Source organism: Anomaloglossus baeobatrachus, chromosome 8 (assembly GCF_048569485.1).
Source record: "Anomaloglossus baeobatrachus isolate aAnoBae1 chromosome 8, aAnoBae1.hap1, whole genome shotgun sequence".
NCBI classification, from domain to species: domain Eukaryota; kingdom Metazoa; phylum Chordata; class Amphibia; order Anura; family Aromobatidae; genus Anomaloglossus; species Anomaloglossus baeobatrachus.
This window is the reverse complement of record NC_134360.1, coordinates 150,667,967-150,684,417: the sequence shown is the minus strand read 5'-3', so window position 1 is coordinate 150,684,417 and position 16,451 is coordinate 150,667,967. Positions and strand designations below refer to the sequence as shown.

The following is a 16,451-nucleotide window of genomic DNA, read 5'->3' as shown; positions in this document are numbered from 1 at the left end:
CATCGGGAGTGCAGTGGAACAAACATCTGTCTATGCTTAGTGGTGCTGACAGAAGCAGTGGGGAGTGGGGCTGGTGGCATACAGATCTAGTGGGGGGGTCTGTGGGTATACAGATCTGGTGGGGGGTCTGGGGGCATACAGATCTGGTGGGGAGGGGGGGCTGGAGGCATACAGATCTGGTGGGGGGGCTGGAGGCATACAGATCTGGTGAGGGGGGCTGGAGGCATACAGATCTGGTGGGGGGGGGGCTGGAAGCATACAGATCTGGTGGGGGGGGCTGGAGGCATACAGATCTGGTGGGGGGGGCTGGAGGCATACAGATCTGGTGGGGGGGGCTGGAGGCATACAGATCTGGTGGGGGGGCTGGAGGCATACAGATCTGGTGGGGTGAGCTGGAGGCATACAGATCTGGTGAGGAGGGGCTGGGGGCATACAGATATGGTAGGAGGGGCTGGGGGCATACAGATATGGTAGGTGGGGCTGGGGGCATACAGATCTGGTGAGGGGGGCTGGGGGCATACAGATCTGGTAAGCGGGGCTGGGGGCATACAGATCTGGTGAGGGGGGGCTGTGGCATACAGATCTGGTGGGGGGCATACAGATCTGGTGGGGGAGCATACAGATCTGGTGAGGGGACTGAAGGCATACAGTCCTGGGGGGCTGGAGGCATATAGTCCTGGGGGGCTGGAGGCATACAGTTTTGGTGGGGGGGCTAGGGACATACAGATCTGGTGGGGGGGGGCATACAGATCTGGTGGGGGGGGATGGAGGCATACAGTCCTGGGGGGCTGGAAGAATTTAGTTTTGGTGGGGGGCTAGGGGCATACAGATCTGATGAGGGGTGCTGGGGGTATACAGATCTGGTGGGGGGCTGTAGGCATACAGATCTGGTGGGGGGGCTGGGGCATACAGATCTGATGAGGGGGCTGGGGGAATACAGATCTGGTGGGGGGGCAGGAGGCATACAGATCTGGTGGGGGGGCAGGATGCATACAGTTCTGGTGGGGGGGACTGGAGGCATACAGTTCTGGTGGGGGGGCTGGAGGCATACAGATCTGATGGGGGGACTGGAGGCATACAGATCTGGTGGAGGGGGGCTGGGGGTATAAAGATCTGGTGGGGGGGCTGATGCATACCTCCCAACCGTCCCGGATTTTAGAGGTGTGTCCCGCACTCCCGCGGCTCACAACTGATGTCCCGGCTCCTCCCCTCAGTGAATAAATTAAATTCTCATCGGCTCTGAATTATCGAGGCGGCCGGGACTCGAACCTGTGAAGCTCATTGTTCCATAGGCAGCAGCTCTACCACTGAACCATTGCCCATATTGAAAAGCATAGGAAGTTTTGGTTATCTTGACCTCTATATTGCAGGTGAGAAACCAGAAGCAGATTATTCAGCTGCAAAGATGGATGGATGAATGAAGGGATGGATGAATGGAGGGATGGAGGGATGAATGGATGCAGGGATGGATGGATGGATGCAGGGATGGATGGATGGATGGATGGATGGAGGGATGGATGGAGGGATGGATGGATGGATGGATGGAGGGATGGATGGATGGATGGATGGAGGGATGGAGGGATGGAGGGATGGAGGGATGGATGGAGGGATGGAGGGATGGATGGAGGGATGGAGGGATGGATGGAGGGAGGGATGGATGGAGGGATGGATGGATTGATGGATACAGGGAGCGATAGAGGGATGGATGAATGATAGAGGGATGAATGGATGATAGAGGGATGGATGGATGGATGATAGTGGGATGGATGGATGATAGAGGGATATATAGATACATGACAGATAATAGAGGGATGGATAGATAGAATCATAGATAGATAGAATCATAGATATATGGATGGATAGATAGATAGAATCAGAGATAGATAGAATCATAGATCGATAGATGGATAGATAGATAGATAGATAGATAGATAGATAGATAGAATCAGAGATAGATAGAGGGATAGATAGATAAATATTGCATCTCTTTGTAGGTGAAGTAAAGAGTCAGATTCATTTGTTCCCATAAAACTACTATAAAAAAAGAGGAAAAAAATACAAATACAAATTTATTTTTTACCTTCACCACCTTGGATTCGAACCAGCAACTTTCAAAACTTGTGGGCAGCAGCCCTCCTAGCTTTTCTAGCTGCTCTAGCTGGTGAGCCACTGGGAATTAATGATGTCAAAGGGAGGATTTTACATAAATGAACCTACAATGCAGCCTCTAATAACACAGGACACAGAGCTCCATTGTATACAGCAGAGTCTCTATCTCCTGTATTCTAGAGTGAGAGGAAAAGAGGTTTCTTTTTTCTTCTAATAAAATTACTAAAAATAATTAAAAAAAATAGAATAATGTAATTTTATTACACTTTTTTATAAAATAATAAATATCACAAATCAGCAAATAACATGGACATATTTGGTGTCCCTGTAATCGTAATGACCCGAACAGCACAGCGATCAGATTTATGGGGATCGGTAAATGGCGGGAAAAAAATGGCGCAATTTTTTTTTTTTCTATATTAAAACCCATAAAAAATGTAATAAAAATGTATCGCTGAGGCAGTGTTCACACGTAATGTAAATGCTGCGGTTTTACTGCCGCTGTCCACAGCACGAGCGCGATAACACTCTTCTCTGATTATTGCGTGTCTGCGGTATTTTTTATGCATTGTCCCCTTACTTGATACATGTTTGTTGCAAATGTGAATCCTGAAGCTTAGAAAGAAAAAAAAAAAAAAAAAACACCAAATCCGCACAGTTCAGCGGCATCTTTACACGCACCAGGGGCGGAGATTTCATGATGTCTGATCCACATTGCTTGGACATTTAGTCCGTGTTCACATGTAGTGTAAATGCTGCATTTTTTTTTCTGCGGGTTTTTTTTTTGCACATTTATTCTGCTGTGTTTAATGGTCAAAGCAAAGTGGATGTGATTCCATGAGAAGACGCCGCTGAACTCTGCGGTTTCGGGGTTTTTTTTTCTCTGGAGGTTTCTATGTGGAGCTTAAAAAAAATGCAGGAAAAAGCTTCTCTGTAAAATAAAAACACTTAAAAACGCAGATTCACATCTGAACCAAAAACACATTAAATAATGGCGAAAAGGCAGAAAAAAATGCAGCAAAAATGGAAAAACCAGAGAAGATAGTTATTGTGTAGTTTGGTGCGGAGAGCCGCAGAAACAAAAAGAAGAGCCGCAGAAACAAAAAGAAACAGAATTTATGCAACGTGTGAACACAGCTTTATAGGCACAAATAAGCAATATGTCATATAGTGACACAGAAATATAAGAAAATTCTGGCTGCTATGACTATGAATGAACAGTCCAGGGCATCTACTGAATGAGACTTACTCCAAATGGGTATGGCTAGGGGCATGGTCAAAATTTGCCGCGGCGCGCGCCGCATACTTTGTCCCTCTTTCCTTTCTTGAAAAGTTGGGAGGTATGGCTGATGTCCTTTGCAGTAATGAACACATTGTACTCCTGCTGGTTCCCTTCTGTCCCCTATTATACCTCATCTCACCTGTCCTCCGTGCCCACGCATCCTCCAGCTGCAGCACACAGACTCCTCCATGATAGCGTCCGGTGTACGAAGCGGCTGCTGCAGGTTGATGTCATAGCTTTACTGCAGTTGAATGCTTTACGGCGCCACAAAGCATTCTAGTGCAGTAAAGGGCTGACAGCAGAAGCGGCGGCGGCCCCGGACAGGCGAGTATACAGCAGTGTGTGTGTGTCTGTGTTCAGTGTATACATGCATGTGTGCTATGTGTGTATACGTGTTCGGTGTCTGCTGTGTGCGACTGCTGTGTGTGTATGCGTGCGCGCAGTGAGGACCCGGAAGCTGGAGCATCGTTCGAACTACGGCTGCGCAATGGACAATGCCGCGGTGCATGAAGGAATAGGGGAAGAGAGTAGATTGCAAACTTACCTCCTGCTACAAATTCTGTGTGTCTTTTAATAAGATGTTTGTTGTAAGTTTAAAGGCTTTACCTTTTATAATTCATTACAGTTGCTCTTTGTACAATATTTTGTAGGATTTTTTACAGAAATTTCCTGTTAAGTTAAGCTTTTGAGCAAGAAATTAGAAGAATCACAAAATTGTAAAGTGTCAAGATTCCTATCTTCCCTATACAGTATTTCTTACTGTTAATAGTGATGAGCGAGTACTAAAAAGCTCGGGTGCTCGAAGCTCGGGCCGAGCCTCCCAAGATACTCGTGTACTCGGCCCGAGCAACGAGCCCAATGTTATCCTATGGGAGACCCGAGTATTTTTGTGAAATGACCTCCCGGCAGCATGGAGAAACCCTAAAAATGTCACAAAAGTCTCAGAAGAGTGCTCAAATGACATGGCAACAGCATGGGGAAGACCCCTTGAAGCATTTATCACTCAAAAGTCACAGCTGTGAACAATTTTGTCCGCGTTTTACGCCATTTTTACGGACTCACCAGAAAACCTTCCAAAATGACCCCAAAATGATTTTTCATGGCGGAAATGTTAAGGGCACATACCCAATAGTGAGATAGATCTGGTGTATGTTACTTTTTGAGATCAATACATGAAAGATTTTACGTGAAAACATTGTGTGGCACTCCGATGTCCCTGAGAAGAGACGTACATGAAGGCCTCTTGAGTCTAATGTGCCCATTTTGAGGAAGTGAGTCTTTGTAGTATTTTCCTTTGCCAGGGCAGTCCTAAATTGTGAGGTTCACCAATGCCCCTGCATACAGACGTGCATGAGGGCCTCAAAACATTAAGTGTCCATTGTCAGGAAGTGGGTGTATTATAGTATAGCCCTTAGGCAGGGCAGCCAAAAATTGGGAGGCTCCACATTGTCCCTGGGTAGAGACGTGCATGATGGCCTTTAAACCTGAAGTGCCCATTGTAAGGAAGTGGGTCTATTTCAGTATAGCCCTTTGCCAGGGCAGCCAAAAATTGGGAGGCTCCACATTGTCCCTGGGTAGAGACGTGCATGAGGGCCTCAAAACATTAAGTGTCCATTTTAAGGAAGTGGGTGTATTTCAGTATAGCCCTTAGGCAGGGCAGCCAAAAATTGGGAGGCTCCACATTGTCCCTGGATAGAGACGTGCATGATGGCCTTTAAACCTGAAGTGCCCATTGTAAGGAAGTGGGTCTATTTCAGTATAGCCCTTTGCCAGGGCAGCCAAAAATTGGGAGGCTCCACATTGTCCCTGGGTAGAGACGTGCATGAGGGCCTCAAAACATTAAGTGTCCATTGTCAGGAAGTGGGTGTATTATAGTATAGCCCTTAGGCAGGGCAGCCAAAAATTGGGAGGCTCCACATTGTCCCTGGGTAGAGACGTGCATGATGGCCTTTAAACCTGAAGTGCCCATTGTAAGGAAGTGGGTCTATTTCAGTATAGCCCTTTGCCAGGGCAGCCAAAAATTGGGAGGCTCCACATTGTCCCTGGGTAGAGACGTGCATGAGGGCCTCAAAACATTAAGTGTCCATTTTAAGGAAGTGGGTGTATTTCAGTATAGCCCTTAGGCAGGGCAGCCAAAAATTGGGAGGCTACACGTTGTCCCTGGGTAGAGACGTGCATGAGGGCCTCAAAACATTAAGTGTCCATTTTAAGGAAGTGGGTGTATTTCAGTATAGCCCTTAGGCAGGGCAGCCAAAAATTGGGAGGCTCCACATTGTCCCTGGGTAGAGACGTGCATGATGGCCTTTAAACCTGAAGTGCCCATTGTAAGGAAGTGGGTCTATTTCAGTATAGCCCTTTGCCAGGGCAGCCAAAAATTGGGAGGCTCCACATTGTCCCTGGGTAGAGACGTGCATGAGGGCCTCAAAACATTAAGTGTCCATTGTCAGGAAGTGGGTGTATTATAGTATAGCCCTTAGGCAGGGCAGCCAAAAATTGGGAGGCTCCACATTGTCCCTGGGTAGAGACGTGCATGATGGCCTTTAAACCTGAAGTGCCCATTGTAAGGAAGTGGGTCTATTTCAGTATAGCCCTTTGCCAGGGCAGCCAAAAATTGGGAGGCTCCACATTGTCCCTGGGTAGAGACGTGCATGAGGGCCTCAAAACATTAAGTGTCCATTGTCAGGAAGTGGGTGTATTATAGTATAGCCCTTAGGCAGGGCAGCCAAAAATTGGGAGGCTCCACATTGTCCCTGGGTAGAGACGTGCATGATGGCCTTTAAACCTGAAGTGCCCATTGTAAGGAAGTGGGTCTATTTCAGTATAGCCCTTTGCCAGGGCAGCCAAAAATTGGGAGGCTCCACATTGTCCCTGGGTAGAGACGTGCATGAGGGCCTCAAAACATTAAGTGTCCATTTTAAGGAAGTGGGTGTATTTCAGTATAGCCCTTAGGCAGGGCAGCCAAAAATTGGGAGGCTACACGTTGTCCCTGGGTAGAGACGTGCATGAGGGCCTCAAAACATTGTTCCCATTGCAAAGGAGCGGGTCTCCTGTCGTTGTAATGTCCATTCTGCAAAGAATGGGCGAAAAAATTTACCACTGGGGGTATACCTGAAACAAAGACCTAACTATTGTAACGGTCATCATGATGGCGCATGAGGAGAAGGAGGAGCAGTCCAGCGATTATCCAAAGTCGAGAAGTGTACCCATGGGTGAGTGGAGGTACATGGCAAACTTTAAATTCCGCTCTCATTTGCTGGTGGTGTGGTGAAGTCTGGCCCAATCCAACCCTTGTTCATCTTTATCAGAGTCAGCCTGTCAGCATTTTCAGTTGACAGGCGGGTGCGTTTATCTGTAATGATTCCACCTGCGGCACTAAAAACACGCTCTGACAAAACGCTAGCAGCAGGGCAGGCCAGGACTTCCAAGGCGTAGAGAGCCAATTCATGCCACGTGTCCAGCTTGGATACCCAATAATTGTAAGGCACAGAGGAATGTCGGAGTACAGTTGTTCGATCTGCAAGGTACTCCTTCAGCATCTGGGCAAACTTAGGATTTCTTGTGGCACTACCCCGCACCTCAGGGGCTGTGGTACGTGAGGGGCTGAGAAAACTGTCCCACATCTTAAAGACTGTTCCCCTACCTCTGGCGGATTGGACTTGTGCCTCTCTCGGCTGTACGCCTCGGTTGTCCACTGATTCCTGACCTATGCCGCTAGCGTTTTGTGAGGGGAATGCTTTGCCTACTTCCGTGAGTATGGCCTTCCGAAACTGCTGCATTTTGGTTGACCTCTCATCCACGGGAATAAGAGACAAAAAGTTCTCCTTGTAGCGTGGGTCTAACAGTGTTACCAACCAGTAATGATTGTCGGCCAAGATGTTCTTAACGCGAGGGTCACGAGACAGGCAGCTTACCATAAAGTCAGCCATGTGCGCCAGACTCTTAACAGCCAGGACTTCAGTAGCCTGACCAACAAGATGACTGAACATGCTGTCCTCCTCCTCCTCCTCCTCCTCCTCCTCCTCATCTACCCTGTCCTCTGGCCAGCCACGCTGAATCGAGGATATGACTGGTGTGCATGTCATATCCTCAATTTGGCCGGAGAGTTGCTCCATGTCTTCATCCTCCTCCTCGTCATAGTCCTCCACTGCACGTTGTGATGAGACGAGGCTGGGCTGTGTGTTATCACCCACACCCACTACTGTTTCTTGCTGCAACTCATCGCGCTCCGCCTGCAATGCATCATGTTTGTTTTTCAAAAGGGACCGTTTTAGAAGGCAGAGTAGCGGTATGGTGACGCTAATAATGGCGTCATCACCACTCACCATCTTGGTGGAGTCCTCAAAGTTTTGGAGGATGGTACATAGGTCTGACATCCATCTCCACTCCTCAGGTGTTATGTGTGGAGTTTGACCCATTTCCCGACGGCTTAGGTGATGCAGGTACTCAACAACTGCCCTCTTCTGCTCACATATCCTGACCAACATGTGCAGAGTTGAATTCCAACGCGTGGGGACATCACACACCAGTCTGTGAGCCGGAAGATGCAAACGGCGCTGAAAGCCGGCAAGGCCGGCTGAAGCAGTAGGTGACTTTCGAAAATGTGCAGACAGGCGGCGAACTTTTACCAGCAGATCAGACAGCTCTGGGTATGACTTTATAAACCGCTGAACCACGAGGTTGAGCACATGGGCCACGCATGGAACATGTGTCAGCTGGCCTCGCCTCAAAGCCGCCACCAGGTTCCGGCCATTGTCACAAACGACCTTTCCTGGCTTTAGGTTCAGAGGTGTGAGCCAGTGATCTGCCTGCTGTTTCAGAGCTGTCCACAGCTCTTCTGCATTGTGGGGTTTGTCACCTATGCAGATTAGCTTCAGCACAGCCTGTTGCCGCTTCGCCGAGGCAGTGCTGCAGTGCTTCCAGCTTGTGACTGGTGTGGAGGGCACAGTGGATGAGGATGCGCAGGAGGAGGAGGAGGCTGAAGAGCATGACATTCCGGAGCTGTAGAGTGTGGGTGAAACACTGACTGAGGTAGGGCCTGCAAACCTTGGTGTGGGAAGGACGTGTTCCGTCCCTCGCTCAGACTGGGTCCCAGCTTCCACAATATTAACCCAGTGTGCCGTCAACGAGATGTAGCGGCCTTGCCCACAAGCACTTGTCCACGTGTCTGTGGTTAGGTGGACTTTGGGTGAAACAGCGTTGTTCAGGGCACGTGTGATGTTTTGTGACACGTGGTTATGCAACGCGGGGACGGCACACCGGGAGAAAAATAGTGGCGGCTGGGGACCGAGTAACGTGGGACAGCTGCCGCCATCAGGTCACGGAATGCTTCTGTCTCCACCAGCCTAAAAGGCAACATTTCCAGCGCAAGCAGTCGCGAAATGTTAGCATTTAGAACTGTGGCATGTGGGGTGTTGGCAGTGTATTTGCGCCTGCGTTCAAAGGTTTGCTGAATGGATAACTGAACGCTGCGCTGGGACAAGGACGTGCTTGATGATGGTGTTCTTTCTGCGTAGGCAACTGCAGGTGCAGGAGTGGAGGAGGCTTGTTCGCAGGCAGCATGGACAGAGGATTGGCTCGCATGCACAACCAGCGAAGACGTAGCAGTGACATCAGCAAGCACTGCTCCTCGACTCTGTTGTACTTCCCACAAAGTCGGGTGCTTGGCTGACATGTGCCTGATCATGCTGGTGGTGGTCAGGCTGCTAGTTTTGGTACCCCTGCTGATGCTGGCACGGCAGGTGTTGCAAATGGCCTTTTTTGAATCATCTGGATCCAACTTAAAAAACTGCCAGACTCGTGAAGACCTAACATTTGTACAGGCACCTTGTGTCGTCGTGTTGTTACGGGGAACGGTTGCCCGACTTCTGCCTGGGACCACCACCCTGCTTCTTACTGCCTGTTGTGATGCTACGCCTCCCTCCCCCTGTGCACTGCTGTCCTCGCTCTGCATATCCTCCTGCCAGGTTGGGTCAGTTACTGGATCATCCACCACGTCGTCTTCCTCTTCCGCACCCTGCTCCTCCTCCTGACTTGCTGACAATTGTGTCTCATCATCGTCCACCACTTGTTGAGACACGTTGCCAACTTCGTGAGAACGTGGCTGCTCAAATATTTGGCTATCTGTACAGACGATCTCCTCATGACCCACTTCAATATGAGCTGGCGAGAGGCCAGAATGTGTGAATGGAAACGTGAACAGCTCTTCCGAGTGTCCAAGTGTGGGATCATTAATGTCCGAGGAGGACGTGTACTCAGCCTGGTGGTAGGAAGGAGGATCAGGTTCAGAAATGTGCGGTGCAGTATCACGGCTACTGACACTTGACCGTGTGGAAGACAGAGTGTTTGTGGTGGTGCCAATCTGACTGGAAGCATTATCCGCTATCCAACTAACAACCTGTTGACACTGGTCTTGGTTCAAGAGCGGTGTACTGCTGCGGTCCCCAAGAATTTGGGACAGGACGTGCGAGCGACTAGATGTGGCCCTTTGTTGTGGCGAAATTAGAGCTTGCCCACGACCTCGGCCTCTGCCTGCACCACCATCACGTCCACTTCCTTGTTCCTTGCCAATGCCCTTGCGCATTTTGCAATGCTGTGCACTGCTGACGTGTATATTCACTACTTGTGCGTTATATCAAAGTTTCTGGAAATTGCACACCAGTGCACCTGTACGCTGCCACCAACAGGCACACACGTGCGGTTTTAAAAACCAAGCACGGACGCAATAATAACCTAACACAGGTTTTAGGAGCAAAAATTAAGAACTCTGACACTATCAGCCACTGCTGACTGACGTGTATTATACACTACACTTGTGCGTTATATAATAGTTTGGTAAACGCACACCAGTGCACCTGTACGCTGCCACCAACAGGCACACACGTGCGGTTTTAAAAACCAAGCACGGACGCAATAATAACCTAACACAGGTTTTAGGAGCAAAAATTAAGAACTCTGACACTATCAGCCACTGCTGACTGACGTGTATTATACACTACACTTGTGCGTTATATAATAGTTTGGTAAACGCACACCAGTGCACCTGTACGCTGCCACCAACAGGCACACACGTGCGGTTTTAAAAACCAAGCACGGACGCAATAATAACCTAACACAGGTTTTAGGAGCAAAAATTAAGAACTCTGACACTATCAGCCACTGCTGACTGACGTGTATTATACACTACACTTGTGCGTTATATAATAGTTTGGTAAACGCACACCAGTGCACCTGTACGCTGCCACCAACAGGCACACACGTGCGGTTTTAAAAACCAAGCACGGACGCAATAATAACCTAACACAGGTTTTAGGAGCAAAAATTAAGAACTCTGACACTATCAGCCACTGCTGACTGACGTGTATTATACACTACACTTGTGCGTTATATAATAGTTTGGTAAACGCACACCAGTGCACCTGTACGCTGCCACCAACAGGCACACACGTGCGGTTTTAAAAACCAAGCACGGACGCAATAATAACCTACTAACAGGTTTTTTTGGGGAGCGACAATTACAGTACAGACAAGTCAGACACTATCTGGACTGTTTTACACTGTGTACACCAGCCCCAGATATGAAGGCTGGTATACGGTCACCACTACCCTGCCTGCCTGCCTGCCTGTATACTGCTACAATAGTCCTGACAAGGACTCTTTTGGTCACTAGCCTGTATTCAGACCTGGCTATACCCTGCCTGTATATAGCAACAATAGTCCTGAGAAGGACTCTGCTACTGTACTCCGACCTGGCTATACCCTGCCTGCCTGTATACAACTAGAATAGTCCTGAGAAGGACTTTTGGTCACACTGTTTGCAGCCCTGCAACTGAAAAAGCTATAAAGGGCCGCAAAGCTTTCCCTGAATCAGCGACACTCTCCCTACACTCACTGTCAGAATAGCTGTGAGCAGAGCACAGCGCGCCGGCCGATATAAAGGCTCGGTGACGCTGTGCAGGCCGGCCAATCACTGCAATTCCACAACTAACAGGGCTGTGGCATTGCAGTGGTCTGCCAGCCAATCCCTGCATGAGGGCTGGCTCTCAAAAGAGCGCCAACATGCAGAAATGAAGACCACGAGTAAAGCACGAGTATCGCGAGATTACTCGGTCCCCGCCGAGCAGCCCGAGTACAGTGATACTCGTGCGAGTACCGAGTAGTGACAAGCATGCTCGCTCATCACTAACTGTTAAGTGTTTGCTCACATCTGCATATAAAAAAATGCTCTGATTCTCATCCACAAAAGTTGGACGAGTATTCTGTATGTGTTGCGAGTGCTATGTGAGTCTGCAATATTTTTCATACCTAGCATCCGTATGACTTGCATTTTGTTTTTCAGCAGTTATTATTCCATATTATTCCACAATCATTTACAGGTGTGTTTACAGTGTTCTATGTTACAGAATGGTATTGTATCCATAAAAATAGATGGTATACAGATGAATTGTTTGTCGTTCATTTTTTTCTTGCATGCATAGACTTGCATTGGTGAGTCTTGTCCGATATTCTGTACATGGGCATACATACTGTAGCATGCTCAGACTTTTTCCTCAGCCCAATTCAAACTGAGTTAAAATGCACAGATCAGCACTGACTCATTGATTAACACTGGTCCAAGTACAATCCAATTTTTTTGTATCGCATTGCATTCAGCTTTTCTTATACCCAGATATAAGGTTATGTATTCCACAAAATGTTGTCAATTAAAAATTCAACTAGAAAAAAGCCTTTATACAGCTACATTGATTAAATAATGATGGCTCCTAGAATGCAACAATGAAAAAAAATATTTGTGAATATTAAGGCCAAACTCGGTCTAGTCCCTACAGGGTTAAGTATGCACCTATTATAAAAAAAATACGTATATTATATAAATGAGCCTACAACTTATATCTAAATAACTAGTAAAATCAAGTGCGAAAAGAACAAATAAAAAAAAAAACCAATAACCCTGCAGAACCAAACATTTTTTTTCACCACTGGCCTCAACATTTCTTGGTGGCAGTAGAAATGAAGAATCATTTTCAGCACATTCCTGTTTCAGAACTTACCTTTTCTGAAGCATTTAGCATAACCCAGCTTTCCATGTTCACAAGTAAATCTCATCTGTGCATTATGAGGAGCTTCAAATCCAGCTTTACAAGCATATTCTAATGTGTCACCATGTGTACTGTATAATTTTTTATCACTCCTATGCCTTAGCTGTATATTATTGTCATCCATGTTCTTTTCCTTTGCAGTACACGGCTCTGAAACATAAAAATGGACATTTCCACTGTATTATTTTAGTTTCTCATAGATAGGGTAAAATACTCACACTTTATACACATTATAAGTAACATTTTAATCACTCGTATATAGTTAGTATGAACTGAAAACTGAGTTGAAATAATCTTTATTAAACAATTTTCATACAATCAAAACAAAACAGTAACATTATGAAGGATACTCAGTACATAGCAATATATGTAGACATTAACATATCAAGTGAGTAAAATATCTTACCTAAGAGAGAAGGTGGGGAGGAAAGGAAGGGATGGGATGAAGGAAAGAACACTATTATTCGCTTCGACGGATATCCGAGTATTCGCGAATATTCGACTCCCAATGCAAGTCTATGGGAAACCAGAATATTTTCATGTTGGACCCGTTGGTGACCTGTGGTGACTGAGGAAGAGGCTGAAATGGATGGGAAAAGGCTGAAATAGTAGCAGCACAGCCTATAGAAGGTGCCTCACTGCATATCTGCCCCATCCCGATGCATCCAAGATGACAGGACACACACTAACGCGCCACCCGCATTCACCCTCTTACTCTGATTTCTGTCACGTGTCAAGACACATGCGACAGAAAACAACTCCTCGGGTCCAGCTAAGTCCCCCCCCCCCATAACCCCCTGGTGTTTTCCAGTGTTCCACCGGTATTTTTACCTTTTTACAGTGCTGATCCCACGCGTTCCTCCTCCTTCACAATATACCAGTATTCGAATGCGCAGAGCGCGGCTGTCAACTCAGCTCAGCTTCCTGTGTTCAGTGAGAGCTGTGGAGCTGTGCTGGCTGCACAGACACTGCTGCTGTGACCCAGGGAGGGTAGGTGCAGATTCTTTGCACCCACACTCCTCACATGGAGTGTCTGCCCTCCTAGAAAAAGGGGGACACATTCCCTGAGCATGCCCCCCATATTCTAGAAGGTCTAGAGTAGTCGTGGTACTTCCAAAATGGATTACAAGTGATTTTTTTTTTCTTTGCAATAAATTGGTGAAAGAGGGAATGTTTTAAGGGGTGTTTTTTCAAATACATTTTTTTTTGTCGTCTACTTTTTTTTCTACTTTTATTACTGACAGTTGGTGATGTCGGGTATTTGATAGATGCCATGACATCACCAACTGTTGGGCTTGATGTCAGGTGACATTACACATCTGTTATGAACCCCATTTATTACCCCGTTTGCCACCGCACCAGGGCAGGGGATGAGCTTCTGGGGTGGCTGCAGCCTGCTATTTTTAGGCTGGGAAGGGCCAATAACTATGGACCTTCCCACCCTGAGAATACCAGACCACAGATGTCCACTTTATCTTGGCTGGTGAACCAATTTGGGGGAACCCCATTTATTTATTTTTTTTATTATTTATTTATAAATAATTATAACAAAGAGCCTGGGTGCCCTTCAAATTGGATCCCCAACCAAGGTAAAACTGCCAGCTGTGGTCTACAGGCAGCAGCCATCTGCTTTACATTAGCTGGCTATCAAAAATAGGGGGGACCCCACGTCGCTTTTTTATTTCATTATTTATTTTTTTGGCTAAATACAAGTGTGAAGCCCCACAGGTGTTGTGTCGGTGCATTACCTTCAGGGACTCCACTCAGCTGGATCTGGTCACAGGTAGGAGATCTTCTTCTTGTCGTGACGCCACTCTCAGTATTGCGGCCAGTAGGGACCGCCACTGCAGGTTGAGGGACGGCTGGGGCTGATGGTGAGTGCAGTTAGTTGGAATAGCCTCCTGAGAGTGAGGCAAGCCCCAGGGCCCTGTGTAGGTGCGTAGAACCACAAGGCGCAGAATAACTCCACACAGGCAGAATGTCTTTCAGGGTTTTTACTCACTTCAGGTGGCAGGGTGAGTAACCCGGGCGTAGCTGGGATGAACCAGGCGGGAACCAGGTATCCTTCAGGCTGACTTCTGATGGTGACTACCAACTCGCCTTCCTTAGCCCTTGGTGGTTTGGGGTAACCCCGACTTTTAGTCCCTATGGGGGTCACCCAGGGAAGTTGCTGAAGCCTCACTCCCCTTCGTTCGCCGTGTGCTTGTCGCCTGGGCCAGATCACTCCAGCTGCTTGCCTCCTGTGACCTATGGGCCCTAACTGTGGCTACGTGGCTGCGGCTTTTGTAGTGTTGTGGCGTGGGCTTTGAGAGCCCCACACCGGCAGGTTTAGCAAAAGAAAGCTGGATCTATCTCCGCTTCGGGATCTGCCGCCCGGTTGGGCCTGGTACTCTCTAGCAGTCTCCTTACTTCCCACTCCGTGCTCTCTCTTTAGCTGAAGATGGATTTCGGGTAGCCCTCCTAGTTGACCGTTCTCCCCCGTCAGTAGCCACTGCGCGGGCGCTGTTAGACAGCAACAGCCCCACAGGTCTGCTCCTCACTGAGCCCTATGGAGTTCTCTGCTCTAACTGACTCACTGCTCCTCCTCTCCTGTTCTTGCCTACGCCACCTAGCAACCAGACTCTCTTACCACACCCCTTGAGAGGAGATGGAGGCTTTTGGCCCCCTCCACTATTCCAGTGAAGGTCAAGGCTTTTCCCCCTCCTGGGATCCCCAGGGGTCCTCTCATGGGTACATGTGTGAGACCTGATCACTATGCGCCTGTGTTCCACACCCCTGTCAGCCTTCTGGATTACCTGTATTGTACTGTCCCCAGCATGGGTGCAGTACTCAGTGGTGCCTGACCAGGTCAGGGGCGCCACATTCCCCCTTAGTTATCACCAGCACGTCCTCGGGCTGCAAGACAACATTTTAAAAATGCATAAAACATTAAAACATGTAAAACATTTAAAAGCACCAGGTACCATACATCACCACCCTCCACCCACAAGTCCGTTAACCCACCCAAAACCCTTTCACGTTGGCCGCGACTTCAGCCACTTCTGGCAGGATGTAGAGGCGGCTTACATGGGCTGGTGGTTTCAGGGTATACCTGGCCTGGTGGATCCGCGCCTTCAGCCTCTTCTGGCAGGATGCAGAGGCGGCCTCCACAGTTGGTGCTGACCAGGTACCCTCTTTGTGGTGGAGAGCCAGGCCCCATAAACAGGCATGCTCTCTGGTCGCAGGTGAGCCAAGGCCCTATATACGGACGGGCTCCTCCTGGTTGCAGACGAGCCAAGCCCCTAAACAGGCTGACTCTGGTGGCGGTGGTGCCCTCTGGTGTAACTATTTACACTGCGAGAGTTTGTGGCTACAGCCAGTTCATAGCCTTAAGGTTTATGGTTTTTCTCACAATAGTTTTTGTGGGCACATTACTTGAACTTGAGAACGTTGCAAAACAAACTTTTTCAAACTGGTCAAAACAGTAACTTCTCTTCTTACTTTACTTTTACTCCTCCATACCAGGGCTTTGGCCTGTTGGGCTGCGGCACCTGCTGCTTTCTTGCTCCTTGTCGTCGTCTGAGGTAGTTTCGTCTGTAGGTTCCTTGTCTTTTCTTTCTTGAACTTCATCTGTGTCTTTATCTCTGTCTTTTCTTTCTTGTAGCATGGGGTGGCTGTAAGGTTTGCTGGTGCATAGTGCTACATCAAGCGCATACAATCCTCTTTCGCCTTCATGCATAGTGAATTGTACTGTATTTCCCATCTTTAGGTTTCTGCCAGGGTGTCCTCTAGGCAGATGAGCGTTCACATCTCTTCTGTTGACAAATATCCCTTCTTTGATACCAGGGGCTACAATAAAGCCATATCCGCTTTTCAAGTTAAAGTCCTCCACAACTCCTCTGCAAAGGGGTCCTCTAACCTGGGCTTTGGACCTTCTCAGGGCTCGTTTTTCTTGCAGGTCTCTGGCTGTAACTTCTCTCTGCTCT

General features: G+C 48.0%; 1 protein-coding gene across 1 annotated transcript in view; it reads right to left on the bottom strand.

The window, feature by feature from the left end:
- CFH (complement factor H) overlaps nt 1-16,451 on the bottom strand; it is a 1,163,637-nt gene that overhangs the window by 129,363 nt on the left and 1,017,823 nt on the right. The window contains exon 20 of the mRNA XM_075322035.1: nt 12,439-12,636. Coding sequence (XP_075178150.1) covers nt 12,439-12,636 — 198 coding nt within the window. The remainder of the gene's footprint in view (nt 1-12,438; nt 12,637-16,451) is intronic.